The 12,424-nt window shown below is 49.5% G+C and overlaps 2 protein-coding genes across 8 annotated transcripts in view; one reads left to right on the top strand and one right to left on the bottom strand.

Moving 5' to 3' along the window:
• Positions 1-12,424, top strand: part of LOC144165153 (ubiquitin-protein ligase E3B) — a 185,111-nt gene that overhangs the window by 51,846 nt on the left and 120,841 nt on the right. The window lies entirely within an intron of this gene.
• On the bottom strand, positions 5,519-8,414 carry LOC144165310 (uncharacterized). Its single transcript, XM_077695432.1, has 3 exons — positions 7,369-8,414; positions 7,104-7,197; positions 5,519-5,619 (listed from the first exon to the last, which is right to left on the bottom strand). The coding sequence occupies exons 1-3, from the start codon at positions 8,272-8,274 to the stop codon at positions 5,519-5,521; spliced, it is 1,101 nt and encodes a 366-aa protein (XP_077551558.1). The 5' UTR covers positions 8,275-8,414.

Below are 12,424 nucleotides of genomic sequence, written 5' to 3' on the forward strand. Positions count from 1 at the left end.
TGATGCCGCGAGGTGGCGGCCTTAGCCCAAGGCTGAAGAGACGCTCGTCTGGCCGACGCGGCCTTTGCCTTGAGTTGTAAGTCAACCTTCGTTGTCGCGTTTTCATGCCAGAAAACTCTCAACATGCGGTCTATGTGTTTTGACTCGACCATACAACTACAGTGGCTAGAATAGGAAAGGGTGATTAGTGGCATGCAGCGCCTGCGAAACGCTTTGAAGCAGGGATCCGCGAGGGGGCACACACGATCAATTACACGTCGCCTGGTGAGGTGCGCGCGGATCGTCTGCAATGCGATTGCCGCTTTGACCAGAGAGAAGCACCACTTGTTTCCTGTGCCGTAGCAAGTTTAAAGGTGCTGCCGCAAAAGCAGATCCGCAGTTTTGTGCCGGGCCGCTCTACGGTGTACAGGTCGTGCAAAAAGAAACTGTCGTTGTTTGGCGTTCCGAAGGACACGCGTCTGTATTGGCGCAGTGGCGACTGTATTGGCGCAGTGGCTCAAAGAAAACACCGCTTTGCGAGCTACACTTCGGCGAACGGGAAATCTCCCGGCACATTGAACGTACCGTCAACGGGGAAGTTGTCTCAGTCTACAGGGGCAGGCCTCGGTTGTCCCCGGAAGCTGTGTCAACACAATTTCCCCATCCTCCGAAGCACCGGCCGAAACAACTTCCCCGAGCAGGAAGTGTCAAGCTAGAAGCGCGCCCGCGGCCCCACCCACCAATACTCCCCGGGGAGTGCTCCTTTTCTGTCGCCCTACCTTTGGCAACGTGGGTGTTTCGCCCTTCAACGTACTGCGCAGGATAAAGCCAAAGCCCGTACACGTACCCTTGCAGACATTGGAAGCATTTGCGAAGCGTCCATGATCGTCTTGCTCCCCCAGCGGCACTTGCACCCGAAGGAAGGAGAAGGCATGCCTCTTCGTGGAAGGAAGCCTCACGTAACAGCACAATCGAAGGTCGGAAACGCTTTTCCAAACACAATCAGAGAAAAATTGCTTGGATTTGTTCACACACGCACAAAAGAGAACTAGCTGCAGCGAAAGGTTGATGGCTTCGAGCCTGTGTAATTTTGAACGAATCATGAGAAATTCACCTAAGGCGAGCACGTTTTTTGTTTGTTCGTAACGAGCATGCAGAAAATAAAATGCATGTTTACCAGTTCTCTAATTTGCGCTTCATAAGTGTCACAGCCAGCCGGCTATATTCGGCTGTCAAAGCGCACCCAGTCAGTTCTAAACTTCGATTGTAGTGCAGTTGAACCTCGATATAACGAACCTCGATTTAACGAAATTCGCGATATAACGAATTTTTTCAAGTTTTCTATCAAAATTTTGCTAAATTCATGTATTTTTATCTTGATTTTACGAAGTAATTTCGTGCGGCGCTTTCGATTTAACGAAGTCGTGGCGAGAAAGGAAGAACGAAATTCCGGTCGAGGTACGTTTTATTTTGCCTCTCAGAGCCTACATTGAAAACATTCAGTACTCACATTAACTCTTAAAAGGCTAGAATGAAAGAAAAGTGATGAATTATGCGGTTGACAACAATTAAAAGCGATGAAAAAAAGCTGCTCAAAAACGGCTAGCGGTCATGGTCGGTTTAATAGTGCGGCCATCATTTTGACGTCTCCATCGTTGCCTACGCCAGCACCCTCTATGCTTAGGCTGCCGAAGCAGCCGAAGGCCGAAGCCTACTTCAAGTGCCTTTTACTACGCGTCCTTGCTGGCGGTGCTGCTGCTCTAGGTTGTGCTTGCTGATAACCACATTAATATTTTGTTCGTCCATCATTAGATGAGTCTTATAAGCAGCATGAGCACTCCAAGGGAAAGAAAAGGGTTCCAAACAAGAGCCTGAGGAAGTGTCGGTGAAACCGAAGGCCATTGAAGTGATGGATGCCATCGACGTTCTGCGGAGGCACGCAGGCGCACGCGAATGTTGAAGAGCAAGCCTTGTTAGCGCTGTCAGCATACGAGGGTCACGTAAAGCCCACCCTGGTCAAGAAACGCCAAGCACTGCTTACGGACTTCTTCACTGCGGCTTGAACATCGAGTGCTGGTGGCAATAAATTGCTCTCCGAACGTGGTCAAAATGTGTTCATTAGACAGCTGCGATGCGGAGAAATGGGTTTCTTTAGGGCTCAGCGGGCATAAAAGTAATTGCTTAATCAAATTTGGCCAGAAGATATTTCATGTAAGCTTTCCGCTTTAGCGGGAGCACGTAAGCGCTGCTCCACAAAGTGAAGCGGTCCGCGTGTACTCCGCTCAACTCTCAATCATGGCTTTATCTCGAGTGTCGTGGTTGCATCACGCGCCCATACTGCAGAGCCTTTGTGCATGAAAAAAGTCTTTAGAAAGCTTTATAGTACCCTTCCGCTGTTGGCGCGCCGCACCCCTCAACGCTGCGCCTAAGCCTACCACTGAACGGACGAAAAGAGGCATAACTTTGAACCAGCACCTCGCTGGGGTGAAGTTCACGGGGCATGGACGGGGGTTCAATTGACTAACAGCGGCATTTAGTAGTGAGCGAAATGAAAAAAAGAAAAAGTGGAAACCTAGTCTGCTATCATATTTGATGTGGTGTTGCGGAAAAAGCACTGGTTTTACGACAACACGCACTACTGTCGGCTATCCGAATTCCATTGCCGAGTGTTGAAGCTCTTAATTCACACAATTTTCGCGGCCACCTTTAGTACAAATTTCGGTTGAAGTGGAGAGATAACTACATAGCAGTTGTTTCTGAGCGATGGGCAAGGTTTTGAAACCTCATTACATTACATTACATTAATTAACTGTAAAATCGAAACCTTGATTTTACGAAATTCTCGATTCAACAAAATTTTCGCCTGCAAGTACGACTTCGTTATATATCGAGGTTTAACTGTAGTTCGTTAAAAAATATGTTGTATCTCAATTTGCGCGAGTACGTAGAATAGCTTTCAAAGAGGCTTTCTCGATGTGGTGCTGCGCGCGAATACATTCGTACTCCATATTGCGGCGCCGTCGCAATAAACGTGTAAGCGAGTGACAGCGCCACCTGGAATTTCCTCCAACAGTGTCACGCGGGAGTGGGCATGGTCATCGCACTTTCCTATTCTAGCCACTGTAATACAACTACAAAATTGTTTAACTTGCGTTGTTTAACACCCACGATCGCCTTTGCACGTAGTAGCTTTAGTGGTCGTTTGTTTGAAAGCCGGATGTCATAGTCCAGGGTTCTGTCATCTCGGGCAGAGTGAATGCCAGCGTGCTGAAATCACTTTTCGCTGTTACAGCATCACTTTTCAGAAATCACTTTTCGCTGTTACAAATGTGCTTTTTTGCCTTTGAAGTTGTTGTTTCACAAGCTCTGGGTATTGTGAGCGTGCGTGTGTGTGTGTGTGCGCTCGCGCAAACAGTGTGATACCGATAAGCTCTTGTGTATTGTTTATAGGCAGGTGACTACGATAGTCGAAAGATCTAAGTTAGGCTTCCACGGGTACGAATCAATAATTTTTTGTGTTCTGTTTTAATATATACTTTGGGGTCTAATTACCTACTGCAATCTCGCTACCAAATTATTTTCTGTGAGTGAAAATGTCGTGGTTTTCCGTGATGTGTTTCGCACCGCTTTTGACTCTACATGTGTACTTTTCCACAAGAAATATGTGGTCCTGAATTTCTACATTTGCTGAGGTATACAATTCTGCGCATGATTTTTTTATTAGGGGTATTATTTTTTCAGTGAGCAGTTTACCTCAAGGTGATCACTAATAACTATATGCGCAGCATCGGCCGTAAGTAAATTTGGGATATTACTAGTAATAAACACATCAAGTAGAGAACTACATATCGTAAATCGTGTAAAGATTGTTATTACATTACTTAGACCCCGTCAATTTCTGATAGACTGGAAGTCTGTTTGTGTGTTTGTATCTGCAAGCATTATTTTAACGCTCCCGCCAGTTTCAGTGGGGGAAAATGCTTACTGGCGGCATACTTTTCCAGCATCTGCAAGGTGATGCTGTTTGTAACGGTTTAATTGATTGATCATTCTGTTGTATCGCCTTGCATGCCCTGCCGACTACGCCGGAGGCACCTCGAAGTAAACCGCATTCGCCGTGCCCCGAACAACACTGAATTTTTATTAGTCCGTGATGAGTATATACAATGCTTGTGCCAGCTGACGTCACAAGGCGCTTGCCTAGCGCCATCTAGATTACATAAACACAACTGTTCAATACAACATTTCCCCCCCTCAAAAAGAGTCACTAACAAGTAAACAACGGGAACTTCTAAGCACTTAATGTTACTGATAGTCTTTAAACCACGATGGTGGTCTTCTTTGCCTTGTCGACCGCCTCAGTTCTGGAACGTCCCTTTCAACTGGTGTCGGAACAGATGGCTGTACCGGTTGTTCCTGGTTTTCCTGCTGAGGCTCGCCAAGCGGTGTTACTGGTTCCGGCGAAGAGGTTCTTGCAACTGGAGGTGGTGTAACTGGTCGAGGGCAGGGTACCAGCCGATTCCGATTCCAGGTGCGGCCATCGTCAAGCTTGTAGGTGTCTTGGCCGCATTGGTCAACAATGGTGAACGGGCTTGAGTAGCTTAAAGCGCCCTTAGGCACGTGACCTGGCAACTTTACTCGAACCAGTTGACCTGCTGCTAGCGGAGAATGCTTCGCAGCTCGTCGACGATCAGTGTAGGTCTTACTTGCTTGTTGCTTCTGTGCTACTCTGCTGCGGACGGATTTCATCGCAGCCTGAGGGTCTTGGAAAAACTGTTTGCCTGGCGCTCCCACAAGATCAAGTTTTGTTCTGGGATGACGGCCATGAAGAAGGACGGAAGGCTTTACTCCTGTGGTGGCATGCGGCGTGAAACGGTAGACTCCCAGGTACTCGGTGATAGCTTCCTTCAAAGGCCAACGTTCTCGTGTGCAGACTTGAATGTACTCTTTGAGTACCCGATTGAACCTTTCCACCTGGCCGTTAGCCTGCGGGTGGTAGACTGCTGAATACGCATGGGTGATGCCGCGTTCCTTGAAAAAACCGTCGAACTCGGAGGCTGTAAACTGAGGACCATGGTCTGTCACGATCTCGTCTGGATATCCTTCCCTGCTGAAGATGCTTCGCAGAAAGGAGATGACTGTTGCAGCAGTCACTTTCGCCGAAAAACAAACCTCCGGCCACTTGCTGAAGTAATCGATGGCCGTGATGGCAAAGCGACAATCTGCAGGCACATTGGAAAAAGGGCCCACAATATCGATCCCTAGCTTCTGCCATGGTGCGGATGGGAATGCTACTGGCTGCAGAGGTGGAGTCGACGGTTTTGCAGACTTGTCAACTGATTGGCATACCCTGCAAGATGCAATCAATTGCTCTACTTGCTTGCACAGAGCAGGCCACCAGTATTGTTCATGCAGTCGTTGCTTTGTCCTTGTTATTCCTGGATGGGACTCGTGGGCTGCGTCAAGAAGCCGCGATACGAGGGACGAAGGTACGACGAACTTGTCTCCTCGCAGCAGGAGGTCTCCAACGACTGAGAGCTCAGTCCGTACCCGGTAGAACGGAATTGCCTCGGCAGGCAACATCTTCACTGCAGGCCATGTCGAAGTCGCCCAATTTTTGACCTGTTGAAGCAGCGGGTCCTGCATGGTTAGAGTGACAAACTCCGCATGAGTAACGCATGTTGAGACCACACAAACGCTCTCCCCGCTCTCGTCCTCCTCCACAGAACCCGAGAGGGGCATCCTTGAAAGAGCATCAGCCACCGTATTCTTATTGCCCTTCTGGAATTCAATCGTAAAGTTGTATGCCAGGAGTCTGGCATGCCACCTTGCAATTCGGAATGGACGACGACCTACTCCCTTTGTACTCAGGAGTGTGACCAGAGCCTGGTGGTCCGTACGTAGTGGGAATGGGCGACCCCAAAGGTATACTCTCCAATGTTCACAAGCCCACAAGCAAGCAAGGGCTTCTAGTTCCCCAACGGAGTACTTTTGTTCCTGTGGTGTAAGCCTGCGAGAAGCAAAAGCAATTGTTGCAAGGTCATCGCCTCTTTTCTGTTGCAACACTGCTCCTAAACCAATGGATGAGGCATCCGTAGTGACAATAATGTCACCTGCAGGATCGAATAGCTGTAAACATCCTGCGGCCAAGGAACTTCTTAGCTGCTCAAAACAAGCTTGTCTCGCATCATTCCAAGTGAATGTGGCATTCTTCCGTAGCAACTCGCGAAGAGGCTCGACAAGCACCGCATAATCAGGCACAAACTTTGCGTAATAGCCTACCATGCCCAAAAATGAGCGCAGGGTACTGCTATCTCTTGGTGCTGGCGCAGCCTTGATAGCGTCGATGTTGCTTTGCAAGGGGCGTATCCCGTTGGAACTGATCCTGTGACCAAGGAAGTCTATTTCTTGTACATTGAAAATGCATTTGTCATTCAGCTTCAGTCCCGACTTTGAAATCAAATGCAAAACGTGTTTCACATTCTTGAAGTGTTCCTCTTGTGTGCTTCCATACACAATGACATCGTCGATGTCGCACAAAGTGTTTTTGCAGTTCTGCAAAATAGTGACCATCATTTTCTGGAAAGCTGACGGTGCCGATGCAAGGCCGAAACAGACGCGTTTGAATCTGTACAGTCCACTATCGGTTATGAAGGTAGTCAATTCCCTGCTTTCAGGGCTCAGCAGTACTTGGTGGTATGCGGCTGCTAAATCAATCTTGGAAAAGTACCTTGCACCGTGCAGTAGTTCTTCCGTGTGCGGCAGTGGAAATTTGTCAACAACAACCGCTTTGTTCGGTTCGCGCAGATCGACACAAATCCTTATCTTGCCGTTTTTCTTTTTAACTGCTACGATTGGCGATATCCATTCAGACGCATCAACCTTTTCTATGACATCATCTTGCTCAAGGCGCTGCAGCTCTTCGCGTACCGGATCTCGCACCGAAAATGGCAATCGTCGTAACTTAGCAGCGACAGGCGTGATCCCTTCTCTTATCTTGACCTTGTGAACAAACTTTGTTGCCAGTCCCAACTTCCCATCGAACAAATGCAAAAATTGGCAAAACAGTTCAGGATCAAGGCCTTGTGGCGCTTGCGCGATGTGAGTGCATTGCAATGACATACCGTCGATATGCAGGCGCAGTGCTTCGATGGCGTCGATGCCGAGGATGTCGGTACCTCCCTTGACGACATAGAAGAGTATCTCGGCATGCCGACCCTGGAAGATGACTGGCGCCGTGAAACAGCCCTCTGTGCTTATTCTGCGGCGAGAAAAATCGTAAAGCGACGCTGATGTCGGCTGCATAGGAGGGCATTTCACCCTTGAATACGTGGTAATCGACAGAATCGAGACCGCAGAGCCCGTGTCTACGAGAAAACTTATGGGTACATCGAGCACGACGACTTCTGTGTGTATTCCTGCATTGCTCTGCCGGGCGAGAAGCAACACGTTGAGGTCGCCGGCTGTACTGCAGGTATCGACTTCTCGGACAGCGAGGGCCCGCTCGTCTGGCATGCCGCTCCTACAGACACGCTGAAAATGTCCTCGTTTGCCGCATTTACTGCATGTTTTATCACGCGCCTTGCATGACTTGGAATCTGCGAAATGCCGTGAAGACCCGCAACGAAAGCAAGACTTGTGCTGCTCCGGCAGCGGTAATCGTGATTCTGTACGGCATGGCGTCTGACGTTTTTCCACCTTTTGGATGCTCGCAGCCGATGACTGCAGCTCAAGTGAGTATTTCGTAGCTTCTTCGATATTGTTTGCAATAGCCAGCGCACGTTCGAGCGTCAGTGAAGTGCCCTCTAGAAGTAGGCGTTCCCGAAGAACATGGTTGCACGTTTTCGCTACAAGTTGGTCACGAATAAAATCGTCAACTTGCTCACCGAAGGCGCAACTCGATGACAGCTCGCGCAACGCCGTGACGAACGCTGCGGCGGTCTCCCCGGGCAGTTGTGTGCGTTGTCCGAACCGATGCCGCTCCACGACGACGTTCGTTTTGGCCGTGAAATAGGCGTCCAATGCAGCCACCGCAGCCTCGTACTCGTCGCTGGTGCTGCTTTCTTCCTTTTCCGCTGCCGGCGGCGTCGACGGCTTCTGCTCCGGTAATGCGTAGTAAACGCGTTGTCCTTCCACACCCAGACAGTGAAGCAACAAAGCTTTCCGGCGCGCAGGAGTGTGGGCGTCACTCCCCGATGCTAGGAGATAATTCTTGAAAACGCGATGCCACTGCGTCCAAGGAATTGCCGGTTTCCCCGGCGTCGGCAGGAATTCGGGCGGTTGGTGCAGGCTCATAGCTCCCCGCGTTCGGTTACTTCACCACTCGTCGCCAACTGTTGTATCGCCTTGCATGCCCTGCCGACTACGCCGGAGGCACCTCGAAGTAAACCGCATTCGCCGTGCCCCGAACAACACTGAATTTTTATTAGTCCGTGATTCCGTGATTAGTCAGCTGGCACAATGCTTGTGCCAGCTGACGTCACAAGGCGCTTGCCTAGCGCCATCTAGATTACATAAACACAACTGTTCAATACAACACCACGGCCGGGCTCGACTCTTCTCCTCCCACGCTCCCCTTACGGCCTTCGCAAAACCGGCTCGGCGCATGGGATTTTTTCTGATGCGTAGTTGGGGCGGCTGACCGCACGAGGGCAGCACCACCTCACCGAAAGGTCCGCGTCGCCGCGTCTCCGCGCAAGGGAAGAGCAAGGCAGCTTGAGCGTCGACAACATAAAGTCAGCTTTCGCGGTGGCATTTCCGCGTGAAACGGGGCAGTTGGTGTAACTGATATGGCCCAGATTTTTTTTTGTTCTGGTATAATAACGATATACATGGAAGGCACTTGTCTACGCAATAAAAACAAAGCGAAAGTTGTTCGCGTATATACTATATTTGCTTGCAACAATATTCCTGACTTGAGGCGCACCGTGACACATAAAGTTTCATTTTATGCCCAGCTTTATACAATTTTGGGAAAAAAGTATATCCCGTATGACTACCTGAATAAAAAAAGCAATACTCCTCACAAGAACTGCCTAATGTAGACGTGTAAAACGCAAAAAATAACACCAAGGACGAAAAAGGACGACAGGCACAAGCGCTACTTCCGACTATATTCGTACCGCAGGGATGCGGGTTCAAATCCCGGCCACGGCGGCTGCTTTTCTGGTGGAAGCGAAAAGCGAAAACGCCTGTGCGTTAGAGATTTCGAAGGACGTTTAAGATGCACAGATGGTCAAAATTAATCCGGAGCTTTTCTCTACGGTGCGCCTAATCGCCTGTGTAGCGTCGGCGCATTTAACCCCATAATCAATCAGACAGCATTTATTCATAAAAACGCTCATATATTACACAAAAAATGCGCACATCAGCGAACAATTAGATTCCACAGCGTATGTAACCATCTGTCAGTCGACAAAATGGCAATATGTTCTGACACAGCTCGTGAGTACAGATGACTAGGCAACAACCGACCACTGTGTGACACCCGGTACCACACATAAAAAAGGAAAAAAAAAACAAACAAGGCATATAAAGCAGGGTGCGGCCGTTTGGAACTATTCAGGTGCAAGATACCCAATTTATTTGACTGATAAACCGAATGACGGCATACGTATGGGAGTGTGACCAAGGCGAGTCATCTACAACTCCAAATGCTTTCTTGTGCGAGCTGGTTTTTCTGCTTTGCTATCTCTACAGTCTCATTAAATAGAGGCGTGCATTCGCATTTCCGGCAATGTGCACTGAGTTGCAGTGTATATATAAAAATATATATTCCTTGTGAGCTGTAGTGTTCCTACCCCATGGTGCGAATTTTTCCGGTTGATTCCTCGGAAAAATTGGCGAGTCCTGCATATTTATATACAGCTTGGCAATCCTCCTTGACAAATCGTAAATCCGATTGTTGAGTGTATAGCAGTTCGGCGATGATGCTTCAACTGACGAAATAATGCTAGCTTGTTTGAAGGCAACAGCACTACAATACAGCAGCCACTATGTTAATGTAGCGATTTTAAGTCCTTCAACTGAACCTGCAGAACACGAAGCCATTTCTCCACATTGCGATCGATCTTCACGACATCTTTTCATGGCGCCACCAATATTTTTCGCCGCTATGGGTGTAGGCCAGCGTTAGTAGGTAAAATGCTAGCAGCTTACTCGGCAACAGCGCATATTCATGGGAGGATGTGCAACCATGCACTTTCCGCGTCACAAGTTGTCAATCATGTGGCAGTAACCGGCGCTGCGGCGCACACACTGCGCTCTGAACGTGCTTGGCGGCGGCGGATCAACAGTGAGCTAGCAGCGCCACCCCAACTTGCGGCGGCAGGCAGCAAGGCGCCTCAATGCGAAGGCCGTAAGGGGAGCGCGGGAGGAGGAGAGTCGAGTCCGGCCGTGTACAACACATTCAATAAAAAAACCCGAGATACAGTGTAGACCGCTTATAACGTATGTCGCGGGAGCCGCAAAAATCCGCACTATAAGCGGTACCGCACTATAACCAAAAAGTGCGCGAATTCAACCAAATCGCCACCTATCTCTCAAGTCATCCTAAATTTTTTATCACCCAAACGCACAGCACCTAAAAACGAAGGCAGGGTCTTTATTTCGTATTATTTTTAACATCAGCCGCTGCTGCAGGGTCTCACATTGCAAAAGCGCGGTCTTACAAACGGCGAGTGCGGCTTTAACTTCCGTTGTGTTTGTGTTTTGAAAGACCATGGCTGCGTTTTTTGCGTCTATGAAGATGCCGCAGGACATGATAAGAAAGGCCAGCGGGATTTTTTTTTCACCCCACCTTGTGTTCACGACGCCGAAGACGGCTACTTATCAGCGCAACGTACTGGTGGTGGAAACCTTCGCGCGGCTCGCTTGTTCGGAAAGAGCGGTGGCTTATCTGCACAATGTTCTAAAGCGTGAACCGCATGGAGCGATTTCTCGCGAAAACGTGCAGCGCACGCCGCAGGCGCGGCGACGCCGGCGCGGGCGGCGCAGTAAGAGGCGGCAACATGGCGTCGGCACTGGCCGTGAAGCGGTGCAGGCAGCTCCAGCGACAACTTCTAACTGCTCGCTGAAATGCCGCACGAGGCGCAAGCGAAGATGCTCATGCAAGAAAAGAGCTGATAATGTGACCGCAAAGTGGAATATAAACTGCCATCCACGCTGCTTGTGAAAGCGCCCATCAAAAAATACCGCGGTGGTAAGCCTAAACTAAAGTCCCTTCATCTGATCGAGGGACTTTAGCCTAAACCAACTAAACGTTGGCCTAAACACCTCTGGCGCGGCTAGCCGACTCGGGGCGCTACGAATCTCCCGCCGTTAGGTGCGCGTCTTTCCATTGGTGCAAGTCACCACTGCCACGCGAAGAAGCCACCGCGAGCGCGGAATCGTAGACGCGAGCATGAAAAAAACGCACGCGCAACGCCGATGTGCACAATTCATGTGCGAAAACGGGCCATGCGGTTCACGATTAATAGAAACAACTTGCCACGCGCGGACGGGGAGTCGGTCGCTATCTTCCGAGGTGCATCAAGCAAGGACAGCTGTGGTTATCACGTACGCGCTAACTAAAGGGTGCCTATTTTTTCTTCTGTGTCGAAGTTAGAGGAGAGCAAGGAGTGCGCGCTGCGTCAAATGGCCGATTTCATCATCTTTTTTTTTCTTTTGCTACCTTAAAACGATGCCCCAGCTGCGCCGGTCGATCAGCAGACCCGCCGAAAAACTGCACTATAAACGGTATTGTGGTTCGGCCAACTGCATCTTAAGCGGTATGCTTATGCATTGAGTTCTATGGGAGGCAAACCGGTGGTCACAAAAACCTGCGTTATATCCGGTCCCGCACTATAAGCGGTTACGTTATAAATGGTCTACACTGTAATTATTTCGAAAGTCGCAATGTTGGGTTGCACGTAAAGTTATCCCTTTGAAAACCATTGCAAAGTCTTGTAGAAAAAATACTTACGTGCGCTGAGGCGGCAAACTACTTGTGCAAGGTGTTGAAAAAAACGGCAATTTTAGGAGCACCGTATCTCCTGAACGACATTACTGGGCGCCACCATCTTGGGGTGGTGAAGATTGGAAAACATGGCCGCCGGGTGAAGCAGTTGCTCGTGGTTCAGGCAGAGTGCTCTTCGCCGACTTCTTCCGTGGTTTTGGTTATGGGGGTGGCTGGGTTTAGTCGTGATCTGTTGCGGGGAGTTGCGCGACTAGAAAGACGGGAGTTCATCCGAAACAACGTGGTGCCCGCGAATTCGCCGTGTTTCGGCCTTGAGTGTGAGGCGCGGTGCGCGCTTGAAGTAAAATTTCGGACTCATTGCGGTGTTATAAAACGCCGAGTTATTGCTGCCTTTGACAGCAAGCTTGCGAGCGGCGGGAATGGGACGATCGACACTGCAGAAGTGGCGGCGCAGGCTACATCGCCGGAAAATGTTCAAGCAGTGTCCGA

This window comes from Haemaphysalis longicornis, unplaced genomic scaffold (genome assembly GCF_048455015.1).
Source record: "Haemaphysalis longicornis isolate Haplotype H1 unplaced genomic scaffold, Haemaphysalis longicornis Haplotype H1 scaffold_14, whole genome shotgun sequence".
NCBI classification, from domain to species: Eukaryota; Metazoa; Arthropoda; class Arachnida; order Ixodida; family Ixodidae; genus Haemaphysalis; species Haemaphysalis longicornis.